The sequence below is a fragment of the Bombina bombina genome, chromosome 5 (genome assembly GCF_027579735.1).
Source record: "Bombina bombina isolate aBomBom1 chromosome 5, aBomBom1.pri, whole genome shotgun sequence".
NCBI classification, from domain to species: domain Eukaryota; kingdom Metazoa; phylum Chordata; class Amphibia; order Anura; family Bombinatoridae; genus Bombina; species Bombina bombina.
The window spans coordinates 139,398,330-139,417,617 of record NC_069503.1 but is presented as its reverse complement, the minus strand read 5'-3'; the positions used below and the strand labels follow the sequence as shown (position 1 = coordinate 139,417,617).

Here is a 19,288-nt window from a genome sequence, read left to right as displayed (position 1 = left end):
CCCCACACAAAGGTATTGATTAAGTTTTGTACTTGGGACATGTATTTAGGAGGTAAGGGTATCGGCACCGCTCCCATGATATACAGCAATCTAGGGAAGATGTTCATTTTTATGGTATTGATTCTGCCCCACCAGGAGAGAGGGCAGCTATTTTTTTATTAAGTTTATAGAATGTTCAGGGAGGCCAAGGGCTAGCATTTCAGATTTATTCTGGTTAATAAGAAAATCTGTGAGTTTATTAAAAGTGGAAAGTTCGAACAGTAGTGGGGGGATAGATGTCTCTATTCGTGTATACAGTTGATGAGGGTTGGAATAAAAGGTGAAGTCTTTCTCATTTGGGTGTTGGAGGTGCCAGGTATCGTGTATTGCTAAGTGTGAAAGAGAGTGTTTAATTTGCTTTAATGTCTTGTTTGGTGTGGAGGACAAGCCAGTCGAGCAGTCAAGTGATGGGTCGAATGCAAGATTGAAGTCGCCCCCTAAGATCAGGCTACCTCTAGCTACCTCCAAAATTTTGTTACTAAGGTGGTGGAAGAAAGGGACAGGGTTTATGCTCGGGGCATACAGATTTACCAGAGTCAAGGGCTTATGAAAGAGATGTCCCACCAGGATCAAGTATCTGCCCTCTTTATCTTTATAGGAGGAGGAGACAACAAAGGGTAGGCCTCTATTAATTAGGATCCCAACCCCGTTGTGTTTATTGGTATTAGATGAGAAGAAGCTCTGTCCAAATTTTTTGAAACTAGCTTTGGGTTCATGTCCCCTTTTAAAGTGAGTCTCCTGAATAAAAAGAATGTCACCCCTATGTCGCCTATAATCTCTTAGGGCCATTGACCGCTTTTGTGGGCTATTGAGGCCTTTGGTATTATGGGAGAGGAATTTAATTGTGGTAAGTGAACTAGTCATTAGTTTGGAGGTTGGAATGAGCGACTAATGTATATGGCTTAAAAGAGTATTTCCCCCAGATTAGAGGTGAGGCTCCCGAGACTGGACAGAAGGGAAAAAGGGTTGGGAAATATAAAAGAAAAAAACAATAAACGCAAACTGAGAGTTGAGTAAAAGCATAATTACATATCAAAAACATAATGACAATAATATCTATTGTATTAAGTGTACAGGCCATTCTGCAATACACCTTACAAAGGGGAGGAGATATCGCCTGTCGTACTCTTAGGTTATATTGTAATCGATCAATGTCAGGATTGGTTAGTTAAACGAGTGGTATTTTACTCAGTGGTCAGGAATATAAAATATTTTGATGGGAGAAACAGCTAAAGGGAGGGCCACACTAAATGGGTTCACTAGATACTACTAATGCAGTCATGAAGAAAACTGGGACGACCCTGAGCTGGGAGATCCCCAACCTAGACAGCAGAGGACAATAGTATATTAAGTGTACACACACCTGTAAGGATCAACGGGGGACGTTATTACACCAGATTATAGCTCAGTGTAAGGCAGTACTTTAAGCATGTTAACATTCTATAAATATAGAAAATATATATATATATATATATATATAAATATATAATATAACTTTAACCAGCCCTTAACATTGGTCAACATAGTACAAAAATAACCATAGCCCTCGTCAAACCACCGCCTCCGTAGCAGCAGAGGAAGAGGGTGGGCTGTACCACCTATAATTTATCTGTCAGTAATCAGTTAAGAGGAGATTATTAAACATATTCTACACCTGGGGACACATAATCTTAGCTCAATTACCTAAAATCATAACAGGTTACACAAAACATGTTGAAAATTCTCAAACATTTCACGTGGTTAACAGGCTAACTACAGAACTCTTTAGAAAGAATGTGTTGGAGGCCCACCCTTCAAAGTGAGTCACAGAACTATACTAATACGTGTGGAAAATTCTCAAACATGTCATATGATTAACAAGGTTACTATGTAACTCTTTGAAGAGGGTACGTTGGAGTTCAATCGTTCAAAATGTGTCCTGGTGAGTGACATGGTTGAAACTTTGAGATAGGGTGACAATGTAAAAGAGCATGTCAATTTAGATGCAGCATGACAAAAAGCAATACATTACCCGGATGGATCCAACCTTCTTGTTTCTACCGGGGCTGCAGTATAGGGGGCACAGGAGAGAGCTAGTGCCTCCGTGGTTGTTAATTAATGACCCCATAGTATAGGTAGAGCATAGAAGTCAAAGATCCAGGGTCAAATGTGGTGGAAAAGGAATATGAAGCAAGGGGAAGATGTTTTCAAGGCGGAGGCATATCATCCCTTGCTGCTGTTTTATCCATTTTTCTTCTTTTTGGCTGAACTCTCTGCCACTGTGGTCTCTGTTCCAACAGACGTGAGGGTCCGGGCTCTGCAGACGTAGGGGGAGATAAGATGTTAGCTTCGGTTGGAGGATGAAATGGAATGTTCAAAGATCTAGAGAGGCTATTGAGATCACTAAAGTCCTTGTAGACAAATTGTGAACCATTGTGATTGATTATGAGGCTAAAAGGGAAACCCCAGCGGTATCTAATGCCCCGTTCTTGGAGAGTACTTGTTATGAACTTGACTTCCTTGCGCCTTTGAATTGTTAAAGGGCTGAGGTCTTGGTAGATCTGGAGTGTGTGGCCTTGATATGGTATAGATTGTCTTGTCCTGGCGGCCTGCCAGATAGTGTCTTTAGTGGTAAAGCGTAGAAATCTAACAATAACATCTCGTGGTGGCAATGGAGGCTTGGGGAGAGGATGTAGAGCTCTGTGGGCCCTATCAATATCTTAGGTCAGCAGCGGAGGAGAAGTGGGAGAAAGGAGCTGAAAAAGGCCTACTATATAAGTTTTAAGTTGATCCTGGGGGATCTCTTCTGGGATGCCGCGGAGTCTCAAATTGTTTCTACGACCCCGATTGTCCAGGTTCTCTACCTTGTCCTGGAGGGACTGCACCAAAGAATCCTGAATTGATATTTGTTGCGTATTGGCGCTGATTAAGTTGTTTAGGGTTTCTTGGCCCTCCTCCAAATATTCCATACGTGCTCCCATCTCGTTAAGGTCCCTCTTAAGATCCCGCATTTCCTCTTTAATGAAAGATTTTAATGACTCTAGGTCTGATTTAGATGGCAGGGAAGCAAGTTTTACTTGAATGGCTTGAAGGGAATCTTGATGTGGGTTTAGTAACTCTGTAGGGCATGAGGAGCTCATGGAGTCAGATGCCCCCCCCTGGGGCTATAGGAGCAGTATCAGTAGAATGAAAAAAGGAGAATACAGATGGGGTCTGGGACGGATTTTTGGTAGATTTGTCCAATTTTTGACCTTTCTTGGGGGTCATCATGAGTCCGTACCCTCAGCTGGCAGGGCTCTGTCTGAAGTGGCCCGGTCTAGGCGGCAGAAAATCTGTGTGAGTTAGTTTAGATAGAGGTCAGGCAGAGAGCCCAGTTTATCTGTGTGTTAACGTTGCAGGGGAGTATCACTACCCGTACTGTGACCGGGGTTGTTAGAGTCAAGGATGGGTCCCCCAAACCACCAATTTGCCGCAGGGTTATGCTCCGTGACCCAGGAGGTGCTACGATCGGGTTGATTGACATCCCCTGCTAGCGGCCGAATGGCTGCAAATCTGCAGGGAGTGGTATTGCACGAGCAGTTTACCAGAACTGCTGGTGCAATGATAAATGTCGACAGCGTATGCTTTCGGCATTTATCGATGTGCGGTGGATATGATACGCTGTATCGAATCATGTCCGTCCGCACATTAATAAATTGACCCAATAATCTGATCAAGTTAGACATTCCAGATCTATAATCTTTATAAACTTTTTTTTTCTCTATTGAAGTAGAAAGTATGAGGAAACTATTTCAGGAATTGTTTATTTACTCACTATCTGCCAAATAAGATTACATTTGCATGTTGTTAATAACCAATGTCCGTTACATGCTTGAAAAACACTGCCAAACAAATGTGACAATATAACAAACGTACTTTCCTGTTCTCTGTACATTTCCTTGTAAAGAAGACTTTGTGTATTATCGCTAACCCGCAGTTTAGAGCTTGTATTGTGCATCATTTTCATATCACATTTAAGGGACTGTGAAAGGCTCTGGATACCTTGCTAAGAGATCATTTCTCTTTGTTTTTAGCCAAACAGTAGAAAGATTTGGAACCCTACTGTACTGAAAACAGAGAGGGTCACTATCTTCGTGACATATTAACCAAACTGTTATTAAACTGCGGATTAAAAATTCTAATCCATTTACTCAGAATTGGATTTGACAGGAAGAAAAAGACAGCAAACAATGGAGCACTGGTTTCCGTTTCTCCTGGTACTTGGAGTTACATATTTGGGATATTTAGACACTTTGCCCTTGTTACCTTGGAGTTGGGATTCTAAGCCAATAATAGGAGCTATTGATATGTACAATAAAGGACTAAATGGCAGCTCCCGCTTTAAGCTTCTTTCGTTTGATTCACAGGATAAACAGGTGCGTATAATCTCTTGTTTCTTAATAATCTGATGTGAAACTGGAAGAAAAACAGATTTGATTGCTTATTCTTCTTCCTTAAAATGATATGAAAACCAAAACATTTCTTTCATGATTCAGATAGAGAATACAGTTTTAAACAACTTTCCAATTTACTTTTATGATTTAATTTGTTTCCTTCTCTTGCTATCTTTTGCTGAAAGGTTTATCTAGGAAACCTCAGGAGCACCAAAGAACCTAGGTTCTACCTGCTGATTGGTGGCTGCAAATATATACCGATTGTCATTGGCTCACCCAAGTGTTCATTTAGAAACCAGTAGCGCGTTACTACCCCTTCAACATATTATACCAAGTTAACTAGGAAAAATTGATAATAAGCGTAAATTAGAAAGTTGCTTAAAATTGTGTTCTCTAGAAACAAATTGGGTTCAGAATGTCTTTAATAATTTAGTATAATGTTAAGATGCCCAGCACCATACAAAAGAGTTAATCAGAACAATAATTAAAATACACACAAAAAGATACATAAGTTATTGTAATGTGGATCAGGTGATGCTGTGGTTGTATATAACCTTAAATAAATAATAATAAATAAGTATTCTCTGGTGTAACATATAAAGCTGTAGATATAAAAGTGTGAGGTGCTGTTTTACAACGGAGTGCAAAGCATTTAATACTCTTTAGGTGACTGCAATGAAAATATTCATCAACTAATCAACTGATTTTTTTTTTTTTAATATCTGTAACTTAAATGGACATGAAACCTATTTTTTTTTTTTCTTTTATACTTTAGATAGAACATGTGATTTTAAACAACTTTCTAGTTTACTTCTATTATCTAATTTGCTTAATTCTCTTGTTATCCTTAGTTAAAAAGGATACTTAGGTAGGCTCAGGAGCAGCAAAGCATTACTGGGAGCCAGCTGCTGATTGGTGGCTTTATAAAAGTGCCTCTTTTCATTGGTTCACCAGATTATGTTCAGCTAGCTCCCAGTAAAGCATAGCTGCTCCTTCAACAAAGAATACAGAGAGAGTTAAGCACATTTGAAAATAGAAGAAAGTTGTTTAAAATCACATGCTCTATTTGAATCATGAAATAAACATTTTGGGTTTCATATCCCTTTAAAGTCGCAGTGGAATTTTTTTACAATTTAAAGTGAAAGCCTAGGGTGGCTAAGATCTGGATGTCAGATCGTGCAGGTGCGCTAAATCCTTTGCATAAAATAATTCTATGGGATGCACTGAAAGCCTTGTGTCTGCTATCACTTATACTCTAAGCCTAAGGTAGGCAAAGCCTTAAAGGTCTTTAAATATATTATATTAAGGTTGGATTTTAAAATGTAAAATGTTAAGAAGGTTATAAGAGTCCTGTTCTACAAGCAGGGAAAAAAATTATCTGAATATTTAGCCATATTTGCGGTAGCCCTATTCTGGCCCAATGAAAAATTAAAATAAAATTGCTCCACAAAGATGCCACTTCACATATACATACATACACACATACCGTATATCTACACAAATAAACATAAATACACATATATACATACACACATACATACACATATATAGATACACACATACTGTATATCTACACACATACATACACATACATACATACACACATACAGTATATATACACAAATAAACATAAATACACATATATACATACACACATATCCATACACACATACAATACATCTACACAAATAAACATACATACACATATATACATACACATATACATGCACACATATACATACACACATACATGCATATATATACATACACACATCCTGTATATATACACACATACATACACATATATACATACACACAAACAGTATATATACACAAATAAACATATATACACATATATACATACACACATATCCATACACACATACAATATATCTACACAAATAAACATACATACACATATATACATACAAACATACATATATATACATACACACATACTGTATATCTACACACATACATACACAGATATACATACAGGCATACAGTATATCTACAACTATACATACACATATATACATGCACATATGCATACACATATATACATACACACATACTGTATATCTACACACATAAACATACTTACACATATATACATACACGCATACTGTATATCTACACACATACATACATACACATATATACATACACACATACAGTATATCTACACACATACACATACATACCCATATATACATACACACATACTGTATATCTGCACACATAAACATACATACACACATATATACATACACAAATACAGCATATCTACACACATACATACACATATATACATACACACATACTGTATATATACACACATATATGCATACATACATACATACACATATATACATACACACACAAAGTATATCTACACGCATACATACATATACATACACATAAATGCATACACACACATATAAATATATATATACATACACATAAACACATACAGTATATCTACACACATGCCTACATATATATACATACGCCCACACAGTATATTTACACACATACACATATATACATACGCACATATAGTATATCTACACACATTCATATATACATACACACATACCGTATATCAATGCACATACATAGACATATACATAAACACATACAGTATAGCTACACACATACACAGACATATATACATACACACATACATACACATATACAGTATATCTACACACACACACATACATACACATATACATAGACACATACAGTATAGCTACACACATACACAGACATATATACATACACACATACATACACATATACAGTATATCTACACACACACATACATACACATATACATAGACACATACAGTATAGCTACACACATACACAGACATATATACATACACACATACATACACATATACAGTATATCTACACACACACATACATACACATATACATAGACACATACAGTATAGCTACACACATACACAGACATATATACATACACACATACATACACATATACAGTATATCTACACACACACATACATATACATATACATAGACACATACAGTATAGCTACACACATACACAGACATATATACATACACACATACATAGACATATACAGTATATCTACACACACATACATACACATATACATAGACACATACAGTATAGCTACACACATACACAGACATATATACATACACACATACCGTATATCAATGCACATACATACACATATACATAGACACATACAGTATAGCTACACACATACATAGACATATATACATACACACATACCGTATATCAATGCACATACATACACATATACATAGACACATACAGTATAGCTACACACATACACAGACATATATACATACACACATACATACACATATACAGTATATCTACACACACACATACATACACATATACATAGACACATACAGTATAGCTACACACATACACAGACATATATACATACACACATACATACACATATACAGTATATCTACACACACACATACACATATACATAGACACATACAGTATAGCTACACACATACATACACATATATACATACACATATACAGTATATCTACACACACACACACACACATACATACACATATATACATACACATATACAGAATATCTACACACATACATACAGGCATACAGAATCTCTATACACATACATACATATATATATATACATACATACAGTATATCTACACATATACGCATATATACATACACATATACCCTATATCTACACACATACATACACAGATATACATACAGGCATACAGTATATCTACACACATACATAGACATATATACATATATAGGTCAATAGCCGTTCTGGCCTACTTTCAGTTTGCTATATAAAAAACAGCAAGAGTTGCAGGAGTAAAATGTTTAGAGAACTTTCAGCTACACCCATAGAACAAAATCCAAGGGCTAAAAATACGTGCTTGTGCACACTTTCCACATAGACATCAATGGGGAGAGAGTGTTAGAAAAAAACCTGAGGCACGGAATGGCGATCACCGTAATGCAACCCCATTGATGTCTATAGGGAAAAAAAAATTACGTTTAAACCTAACACCCTGACATAAGCCCCAAGTCTAAACACCCCAAATCTGCTGCCCCCGACATCGCTGCCACTGAAATAAAGTTATTAACAACTAATCTGACGCTCCCGACATCGCCACCACTAATAAAAGTTATTAACCCCTATTCCGCTGCTCCCCGACATTGCCACCACTATAATAACGTTATTAACCCCTATTCCCTTGCACCCCAACATCGCTGACACTATAATAAAGATATTAACCCCTATTCTGCCGCTACCCGACATTGTCGACACTAAATAAAGTTATTACCCCTAAACCTTTGGCCTCCCACATCAACGCCACTAAATAAACCAATTAACCCCTAAGCCACCAGCCCCCCACATCGCAAAAAAACTAAATTAAACTACTAATCCCTAAACCTAACAACCCCCTAACTTTAAATTAAAATTACAATATCCCTATCTTAAAGGGACACTAAACCCACATTTTTTCTTTCATGATTCAGATAGAGCATGCAATTTTAAGCAACTTTCTAATTTACTCCTATTATCAATTTTTCTTCATTCTCTTGCTTTCTTTATTTGAAAAAGAAGGCATCTAAGCTAAGGAGCCAGACAATTTTTGGTTTAGAACCCTGGAGAGCACTTGTTTATTGGGGCTGTCCAATCAGCAAGGACAACCTAGGCTGTGAACCAAAAATTGGCCGACTTCTAAACTTACATTCTTGCTTTTCAAATAAATATAGCAAGAGAATGAAGAAAATTTGATAATAGGAGTAAATTAGAAAGGTGCTTAAAATTGCATGCTCTATCTGAACCATGAAAGAAAAAATTTGGGTTTAGTGTCCCTTTAAAATAAATAAAAACTTACTGGTGAAATTAAAAGAACCTCAGTTTAAACTAACAATTAACCAAACATAACTATTAGATTAAAATTAAAATAACTACCAATTAAATAAACTAAATTACACATTTTTAAAAAAAAAACTAATACTACTAAAAAAATGTAATTCTAAAATTACAAATAATAACAAACACTAAATTACGAAAAATAGCAAACAAAATTATCCAAAATAAAAACAATTACACCTAATCTAATAACCCTACAAAAATAAAAAAGCCTCCCTAAAATAAAAAACCCATAGCCTACAATAAACAACCAATAGTCCTTAAAAGGGCCTTTTGTAGGGCATTACCCTAAATAAATCAGCTTTTTTCCCTGCAAAAAAACAAACACCCCCCAACAGTAAAACCCACCCCCTAACCAACCCCCAAAATAAAAAACCTAACTCTAACAAAAACATAAGCTACCCATTGCCCTTTTAAGGGCATTTGTATGGGCATTGCCCTTAATAGGGCATTTAGCTCTTTTGCATTGCCCTGAAAAGGGCAGTTAGCTCTTTAAAGAAAGCCCAAACCATAATCTAAAAAAAAAAAACACCCAAAAAAAGTAAAAAAAAAAAACCACTAACCCCGATGATCCACTTACAGTTTCTGAAGTTCGGACATCCAGGCAGCGAGAAGTCTTCCTCCAGGCAGCAAGGTCTATCTTCATCCAAGCGGCATCTTCTATCTTCATCCCGGCAGCACAGATTGGATCCATCCTTGAAGACATCTGGCGCGGAGTATCCTCTTCATACGGTCGCCGCCATACACAGAATCTTCAATCCAAGGGAACCTTTTCAAAAATGGCGTCCCTTGCATTTCTATTGGCTGATTTAATTTTAGAAATTCAAATCAGTCAATAGGTTGACAGCTACTGAATTCCTATTGGCTGTTCAAATCAGTCAATAGGATGAGAGCTACTGAAATTTTTCAGCGTTAAAACCGTAACGCAAAACTCGTAATCTAGGTGATAGAAAATGATGTACTTTTTATTATGATATATATATATATATATATATATATACAGTATGATATAGATATAAAGTAGTGAGTGTACAGCCTGTATAACAGTGTACATTTGATGTCCCCTCAAAATAACTCAACACACAGCCATTAATGTCTAAACTGTTGGCAACAAAAGTGAGTACACACCTAAGTGGAAATGTCCAAATTGGGCCCAATTAGCCATTTTCCCTCCCTGGTGCCATGTGACTCGTTAGTGTTACAAGGTCTCAGGTATGAGTGGGAATCAGGTGTGTTAAATTTGGTGTTATCGCTCTCACAATCTCTCATACTGGTCACTGGAAGTTCAACATGGCACCTCATGGCAAAGAACTCTCTGAGGATCTGAAAAATGATTGGATCAGCCAATAGGATTTTTCCTACCTTAATTCCGATTGGCTGATAGAATCCTATCAGTCAATCGGAATTCAAGCGACGCCATCTTGGATGACATCATTTAAAGGAACCTTCATTCATCGGGAGTCGTCGGAAGAAGAGGATGCTCCACATCGGCTGGCTTGAAGATGGACCCGCTCCAATCCGGATGGATGAAGATAGAAGATGCCGCCTGGATGAAGACTTCTGCCGTCTGAAGGTCCTCTTCTGCCCGGATCGGATGAAGACTTCTGCCCCTCTGGAGGACCACTTGTGCCCGGCTGGGTGAAGACGTCTCAAGGTAGGGTGATCTTCAGGGGGTTAGTGTTAGGTTTTATTAAGGGGGTATTGGGTGGGTTTTATAGTAGGTTTGGGTGTGTGGGTTTTAATGTTGGGGGGGTATTGTATTTTTTTTTTACAGGTAAAAGAGCTGATTACTTTGGGGCAATGCCCCGCAAAAAGCCCTTTTAAGGGCTATTTGTAATTTAGTATAGGGTAGGGATTTTTATTATTTTGGGGGACTTTTTTATTTTATTAGGGGGATTAGATTAGGTGTAATTAGTTTAAAATTCTTGTAATTATTTTATTTTTTTCTGTAATTTAGTGTTTATTTTGTCTGTAATTTAGTGGGGGTTTTTTTTACCGTACTTTAGTTTATTTAATTTAATTGTAGTTAATTGTAGTTAACTTAGGAAATTATTTTAATTATAGTGTAGTGTTAGGTGAAATTGTAACTTAGGTTAGGATTTATTTTACAGGTAAATTTGTATTTATTTTAGCTAGGTAGTTATTAAATAGTTAATAACTATTTAATAACTATTGTACCTAGTTAAAATAAATACAAAGTTGCCTGTAAAATAAAAATAAACCCTTAGCTAACTACAATGTAACTATTAATTATAATGTAGCTAGTTTAGGGTTTATTTTATATGTAAGTATTTAGTTTTAAATAGGAATAATTTATTTAATTGTATTAATTTTATTTCATTTTACTTAAATAATATTTAAGTTAGGGGTGTGTTAGGGTTAGGGTTAGACTTAGGTTTAGGGGTTAATACATTTAATATAGTGGCGGCGACGTTAGGGACGGCAGATTAGGGGTTAATAAAATTTAACTAGTGTTTGCGAGGCAGGAGTGCGGCGGATTAGGGGTTAATATATTTATTTAAGTGGCAGCAATGTCTGGTCGGCAGATTAGGGGTTAAAAATGTTAGTTAAGTGTTTGCGATGTGGGGGGGGGCTTGGTTTAGGGGTTAATAGGTAGTTTATGGTTGTTAGTGTACTTTTTAGCACTTTAGTTAAGAGTTTTATGTTACAGCGTTAGCCAATAAAACTCTTAACTACTGACTTTTAAATGCGGTAGGAGTCTTGACAGGAGAGGGTGTATCGCTCACTTTTTCCAAGACTCGTAATACCGGCATTAGGAAAATCCCATTAAAAAGATAGGATACGCAATTGACGTAAGGGGATTTGTGGTATGCTCGAGTCGCGGAAAAAAAGTGAGCGGTACACCTGTACCTTCCAGACTAGTAATACCAGTGGGCGTTAAAAAGCAGCGTTGGGACCCCTCAATGCTGCTTTTTAAGGCTAACGCAAGACTCGTAATCTAGGTGATAGTTTTTTGCAAAAAATAGCCATACTGCAAAAACACAAATTATAATGGAAATACACTGTTGTGCTGTAAATTAATTGGAAATTCGTTGAACAGCTGAAAATTATTTGGAAATGATCTGCTGTGTTATAAATTATTTGAAAATGCATTGCTCTGCTGTAAATTAATTGGAAATTAATTGCTCTGCTGTAAATTAATTGGAAATTCATTACTCTGCTGTAAATTAATTGGAAATTCATTACTCTGCTGTAAATTAATTGGAAATTCATTACTCTGCTGTAAATTAATTGGAAATTTATTACCCTGCTGTAAATTAATTGCTGTGCTAAATTGCTTTTAGGTTTACTCAATAAAACATGTTTTGAACAAAATAAACTTGTCTTTGATATGGGTTTGTTTGAAAATATTAGCATTTTATTGTAATTATCCACATTAAACAATGGTGCATCATATCATATCAGTTGTTATAGAAAGTGTTTTTGTTTTTTAATAATATTTAGGCTGCAACTTCTTGGTCATTTGTCATCAAAGAAACTCTGTGCTCAAAGTCAACAAAACAAAATGCTGATGAATGTGGCTTCAAAGAGAACGGTGTAAGTAATAATTCATTCTAATTCACTCTATTCCAGAGTAAAATAGTCAAAAGAATTACTGAAGCAGATTAGACTGCAATAAATAGATTTAGTTTGTTATTTGGCAACAGAGTAATAATTGAATTGAATAATATGCAGCATTTTGAAAATCTATATTATAGAACTTGCATTTTGACCTCTCTAGGGAGAGGATTTTTTTTTTATTTTTTTTTAAAGCAGGATGATATCCATTTGTTTTTACATAGACATATGTTAAATATATAGATCATATTATATTATAGACAGACAGACAGATAGATGGATAGATGGAGAGAAAGATAGATGATAGATAGATAGACAGACAGACAGATCGATAGATTAGATAGATCGATAGATAGACAGACAGACAGATAGATAGATAGATAGATAGATAGATAGATAGAAAGATAGATACTGTACAAAATAATCAATAGGCTGAAAGCTATTTAAAACCATTAAAACGGTTTAAAAAAGGTTATCCATTTTTTATTTCCAGGAGATAAGAAACTGCACTGTAACGTTTCATGGATCAGACAGTAAAAATATTGATGTTACTTGTGACACATCAAAAAACATGGTATGTTTTGGTTTCATATAAGAATATTTGTATGTATGTCACCCCTATCTATCCATCTATCTATCTATCTATCTATCTATCTATCTATCTATCTACTATCTATCTATCATCTATCTATCTTTCCATCCATCTATTTATCTGTCTGTCTATCTATCTATCTATCCATCTATTTATCTGTCTGTCTATCCATCTATCTATCTATCTATCTATCTATTTTTCTGACTCTGTCTGTCTGTCCTATCTATCTACCTGTCTGTCTGTCTGTCTGTCTATCTATATACCATTAATAGTTTCTAGAGACAGTGTGGTAAAAGGGTTAAGTTGTTAATTTATTCCTGAATGTGAGCTGATCCTGAGCAGATCCAATTGACAGGTCATTACTCAGGTGCTATACGGATAATGCACGTTGTTTCCTAGCTTTAGTTTAAGTTCTATATTTTTGTATGAAACATAACCTTTCCCTTCCCTCAGATTAAAATGCAATAGTAATTAGTTGTTTTTTACTTAATATTCAGTTGAGAGCTTTAAGATCAAACAGTATTAAAAAAAGGGTTATGTCCTAAGGAAGAGATCTGAAAATTAATTCTGTCTTAAAATTGGAGAACAACTTAAAGGGACAGTCAAGTCAAAATTAAACTTTCATGATTCAGATAGAGCACACATTTTAAACAACTTTCCAATTCACTTACATTATCTAAATGTGCACAATCTTTTTATATGCACACTTTCTGAGGCACTAGTTGCTACTGAGCATGTGCAAGATGCACTTATATTAATTTTGTGATTGGTCGATGGCTGTCTCATGATGCATTAGGAAATTTCATTAGAAATTCAAACTAAGTGCTTTTACATTGTATTTTTATAATACATTTATTGATTAGTCAATTCTGTTTAGTGGTCCTTTAAATAATATCTTTTTTCAGTTTTGAACAGTCTGTTGCACTGAGCAGACTTTAAGAGATATGTCACTGTTTACACATGAGGTACTCTACTGCCCCCTTAGATGGGATTTATTTTTATACAAATTATCACATGAATGTTCGTCCTCTAATCAATGTTGGAAGGCTAAGAAAAAAGTTTCCATAGTGCATATCCATAGTGCATATCCATAGTGCATACCTGGAGCTATGAATTGCTAAATTACATTAGGGAAAAAAGTAAAAAAGTGCTTTTTTTAAACACCCCTTTTTTAATACCAGATAGTCATTAATACCTTATATTCACATTATCTCCTCATATCACAATTTCTTTTTGAAACATAAAGACCATTTGTCCTACTGTATCTTCCCTTTGAACGGTTTTCCAACCCTTGGTCAGATGTGCTCCATGGATTTCCCTCTGCCACGGTAGAAGAGGCATCTGCTACACTTCAGTCTTCTCCATCTACCATATACCTGTTAGTCTCCATTTTCTCTTACCACCAATCCACCAGGGCCGGACTAGGAATAAAAAGCAGCCCTGGAAAAAATGTTAGGCCCGCCCTATTTTCCATTGACTCAGTATAATGTGCACACACCATTTTTTCAAAGGGGATTACTGGGATACACATTTTTTTCAGAATTATATTATATTGGTTTGTATTTTTTTTTAAAGTGTCCCAGCTTCTGCAGCCCACTGGGAACTCTCCTGGAATCATGGTAGTCCAATCCAAATTTGCAATCCACAGGCTCTGATTCTGGTTCCTACTAGACATGTGCGTTTCAAATCGAAAATCAGATGAATTCGCCAAATTTAAAGATTCAAAACTATTTGAATTTTCCGAATTACCCTAGCAACGAAACTAAACTAATCCGAATTTATAACGAATAAATCCGAATTAGTTTGGATTTATTTGTTACATTCGAATAGGCCATGGATTAATCACAATTCAGTATAAAAATTAAATTTATAATCACAATTCAGTATAAAAATTAAATTTAGTGAGAACAGTGAAACAATTCCATTTGCATAACTTGGAACCATCTGAATCAACATAACACATATCGAACTTCTGAATTTACGAATCGAATCTGAAATTAATAAATCTGAATACGACCAAATTTATTCGAATTCGAATGAAGGTGAAACGAATACATTCAAATGTATCCGAATTTGAATCAATCTATGCGCACATAACTAGTTCCTACCCCCACTTGTATATTTGATAGGAATCAGCAAATCAATTAATTCTCTTCTTGGCACACTATAATTTTGTTTAAACACTTCCCACTCCACTAACTTTTCTAACCATTGTAACTAATAACTTTCCACTGCAAAAGAACAAAGACTCCATACTTATTATTATTATTATTATTATACTTTATTTATGAAGCACCAACATATTCCGCAGCGCTGTCCATGGACACAATTCATTTAAATAAAACAATATAAGACTTGTAATAGACAGGACAAAATTTACAAACACATACAGGAGGGATTGAGGGCCCTATTCCCGTGGGAACTTACAATCTAGAAGGGTAGGAGGTCGAGAAACAGGAGGTGAGGACTGCAAGATTGAGAAAGATGTTAATGCAGAGTTAGATGAGGGAAATGTTAGGTAAGTGAAATTAATGTATGAGTTGGGTGGTAGGCTTCTCTGAACAGAAAAGTCATCATAGAGCATTTAAAGGAAGAAAGATTAGGGCAAAGCCTGACAGCTTCTCTTTTAGTTCCCCTTTATATCAAACATAACAATTGTATCTCAGTCAAAGATGTAGAATAGGGGGTCAATTTATTATTGTGCGGATGGACATGATACAATGTAGCGTATCATGTCCGCAGCACATTGATAAATGCCAACAGCATACGCTATCAGTATTTATCATTGCACCAGCAGTTCTTGTGAACTGCTGGTGCAGTACCGCCCCCTGCAGATGTGCGGCCAATCGGCCGCTAGCAGGGGGTGTCAATCAACCCGATCGTAATCGAACGGGCTGATTGCTGTCCGCCACCTCAGAGGTGGCGAACGAGTGAAGGAGCAGTGGTCTTAGGACGCTGCTTCTTAACTTCCACTTCTGGACAAACTGAAGCGGAGTGGGTCGGAAGCAGCATCCGCTGCTTCATAAATCGACCACATAGACCTTATTATTTGTGACTGCTAGCAATGTTCGCCAAACAAGCTAAGTGTCAAATGCTGGATGATATTGGTTGGGGTTCCCATATTCTATAAAGCATTCCATAACTTTCTTATTTAAATGCACTGTTCTCTTCACTGTTTCACGCTTGTGTCCATGCTATACCTGTTTAAGTACAGTTTTTTAAAAATACACTTTCTCTAGTAACATGATCTGATGAGCAGCTTTACCAGCACAAATTAGTTACCATACCTTCTATTACTTCACAGAGACTATATAGGTTCAGGGGGGTGGTGGCTGAGATAGACACACTGGGGTCAGCGGAAGTGGAGCGAGTATGATAGGTAAGAGCAGCGTTGGGCATATAAGGGGCATTGCTGGCTGGTCCTTGGATAATCAAGAATCAGGAATTTGCTCACTCTCTTTAGTATTTTTTTATGATTTTCTGGAAGTTAGACAGTCTAGAACCAAATGGCCAAATGAAAATCTGTAAATAAAAAACTAACTTGGTAAAGTGTTCAAGGATGAATATTTAACATTGTTTGTTCTGTTGCATTTATAACAGAACGGCTAGGTTACATATTTTAGTATGTTGGCTTTTTGTTTAAGAAGACCCCATGCATACAGAAATATAATATTGCCACCAAATAATAAATCAGTTAACAATTATAGCTATTTATAGCTCTGCTCCCCTTCACCCATAGCTTTAGCTTTTTATCTCACTTTTCCCAACAAATACTTTTTTTCACTCTCTACTAAAATTAATTTTCCCCTCACATCTCCTCCTTCCCAAATGTCATCTTTTTGCATCCCAGTATATCTTATATCTCCCTTTCTCCTCATTGATTGAACACACCAAACAAGTATTAGAGGTTCTTCTCCTTCAGATTTTAAAGGGACAGTCTACACCTTAGTCATTTTAAAACTCTTACCTTAGATTAAGCTGCCAATAGCCTCCTGCCCCCTTTCTATAACATGCAGCAGGAACAATAAAAAAAAGTTATTTTAAAATGACTATTGTTTCTGGTCAGTTTAAAATGGCTGCCAAACTCAGCCCAATGATGACATCATGATCTAACTCTGCTGTTATCCCTTATGTTATGTGTGTAACCTGTTGTTCAAGAGACAGTTTTATATAGTGGCTGCTCTGAGTCACATGATGTCATTGGAACCTTCCTTTTTTTAGTATCCATCCAGTTAGTCCTATATGTAAATTTACTGGCACACAAAACATATGCTTCTACACATTCTTACACAGGTAATACCAGAACTATTGTGTTGTAAGTTATAACAATTACAAATGCTGTTATTGAAATGTATGTGTTTTGTTTACAGGACATTTCTTTAAATGACAACATTAAAGATGAAAATAGAAATGAGAAAGACAAAAGCAACAAGCTGAATATTACAGAACCTAAAGAACCCAATAAAATGTTCCCATTTAAAAGTATCAGAAAAGCTGCAATAAATATAGATCTGAATAATGCTAACATGTTTTCATGCTTACAATGCATTTGGGATATTTTCAACTCTAGGACTAACATAGTCTAAGATAAGATAATGATTATTTAACAAGGTATTAAAGGATCCTTATAGTGCAAACCTTACATGCTCTAATTCATTGGCTCATGTCATTTTAGCACTAGCGATCAAGCAAGTCTATGGGCTCAATGATCAAAAACTTGCCGACATGGAGAAAAATCACACAAAATCTTTTGGAGCTTTTTTTGAGAATTATATTGTAATGTAGGTGTCTCTTCTTCACATCCAGAACCATATGTAGCAAGATAAACAGTTCTCAAGCTACAATTTGCCTTTCTAAAGTAATTTGAGGGACCTCGTCTTACTGTTGAGCTGTCTTAGACCAGGGGTGCTCAACCTTGGAGCTCCAGAGGTTTTGGAACTACATTTCCCATGATGCTCAGACACTAAGAATCAGCAGGCTGAGCATTATGGAAAATGTAGTTCCAAAACCTCTGGAGCACCAACGTTGAGCACCCCTGCAGAGAGCTTTAAATCATCAAGGGCTATGTGTTTAACCCCTTCTGAGAGGGAATATAGGACTCAGGTCCTGAGTTAATACAGCTGCTTAGCCAATCAGCAGTGAAAGTCACAAAGCTGGGTTATGCAACTGCCACTGTCTATTGGCTAAACTAGTCTATTCACTCAGGACCAGCGAGGATTAAACACATTGCAGAATCACTAAGGCTAAGCTTACGAGTTCTAATGAATTAGCACATGGAAAGTTTGCACTATATATACACTTTATAGTGGCACTATAATTTATACATAGCTCTTAAAATATTGTTATTATCATAATGAAGACAATAAAGTATAGTAAGATTCTCTCTAGTTTCTTTAGTGCTATAAAAAATACAAGAATATAAACAATTATACTATTCAGATAAAATAAAATAAATGATTTATCAAACTGATAAACTCTATTTGTTATATATGCATAGCATATGTCTTCAATAAAGTAATGAATTGCAAAAGATTGTCATGTAAAGTAAATGTTTTAAAAGCATTACACAATCTGCAGGGTATGCAAATCCAGAATATTCCAGGAACATATCTCTAGAAAACATGTGGCCAATCTGAGCCCATATGTAAATGAGCGCATGTACTGATCTAAGCAATCACTGTAT

General features: G+C 36.0%; 1 protein-coding gene across 1 annotated transcript; it reads left to right on the top strand.

Moving 5' to 3' along the window:
• Positions 1-4,247: 4,247 nt before the first annotated feature.
• On the top strand, positions 4,248-18,191 carry LOC128661395 (cathelicidin-1-like). The gene is made up of 4 exons (XM_053715653.1): positions 4,248-4,433; positions 12,900-12,992; positions 13,507-13,587; positions 17,976-18,191. Exons 1-4 carry the CDS (start codon positions 4,248-4,250, stop codon positions 18,189-18,191), a joined length of 576 nt encoding a protein of 191 aa, XP_053571628.1.
• Positions 18,192-19,288: the final 1,097 nt, after the last annotated feature.

Bases quoted from the DNA above. Each gene is read 5' to 3' on its own strand.
- LOC128661395 (XM_053715653.1), top strand. From the start codon at position 4,248: ATGGAGCACTGGTTTCCGTTTCTCCTGGTACTTGGAGTTACATATTTG. The intron at 4,434-12,899 runs GTGCGTATAATC...AATAATATTTAG, and splicing joins TTGATTCACAGGATAAACAG to GCTGCAACTTCTTGGTCATT. The intron at 13,588-17,975 runs GTATGTTTTGGT...TTTTGTTTACAG, and splicing joins GTGACACATCAAAAAACATG to GACATTTCTTTAAATGACAA.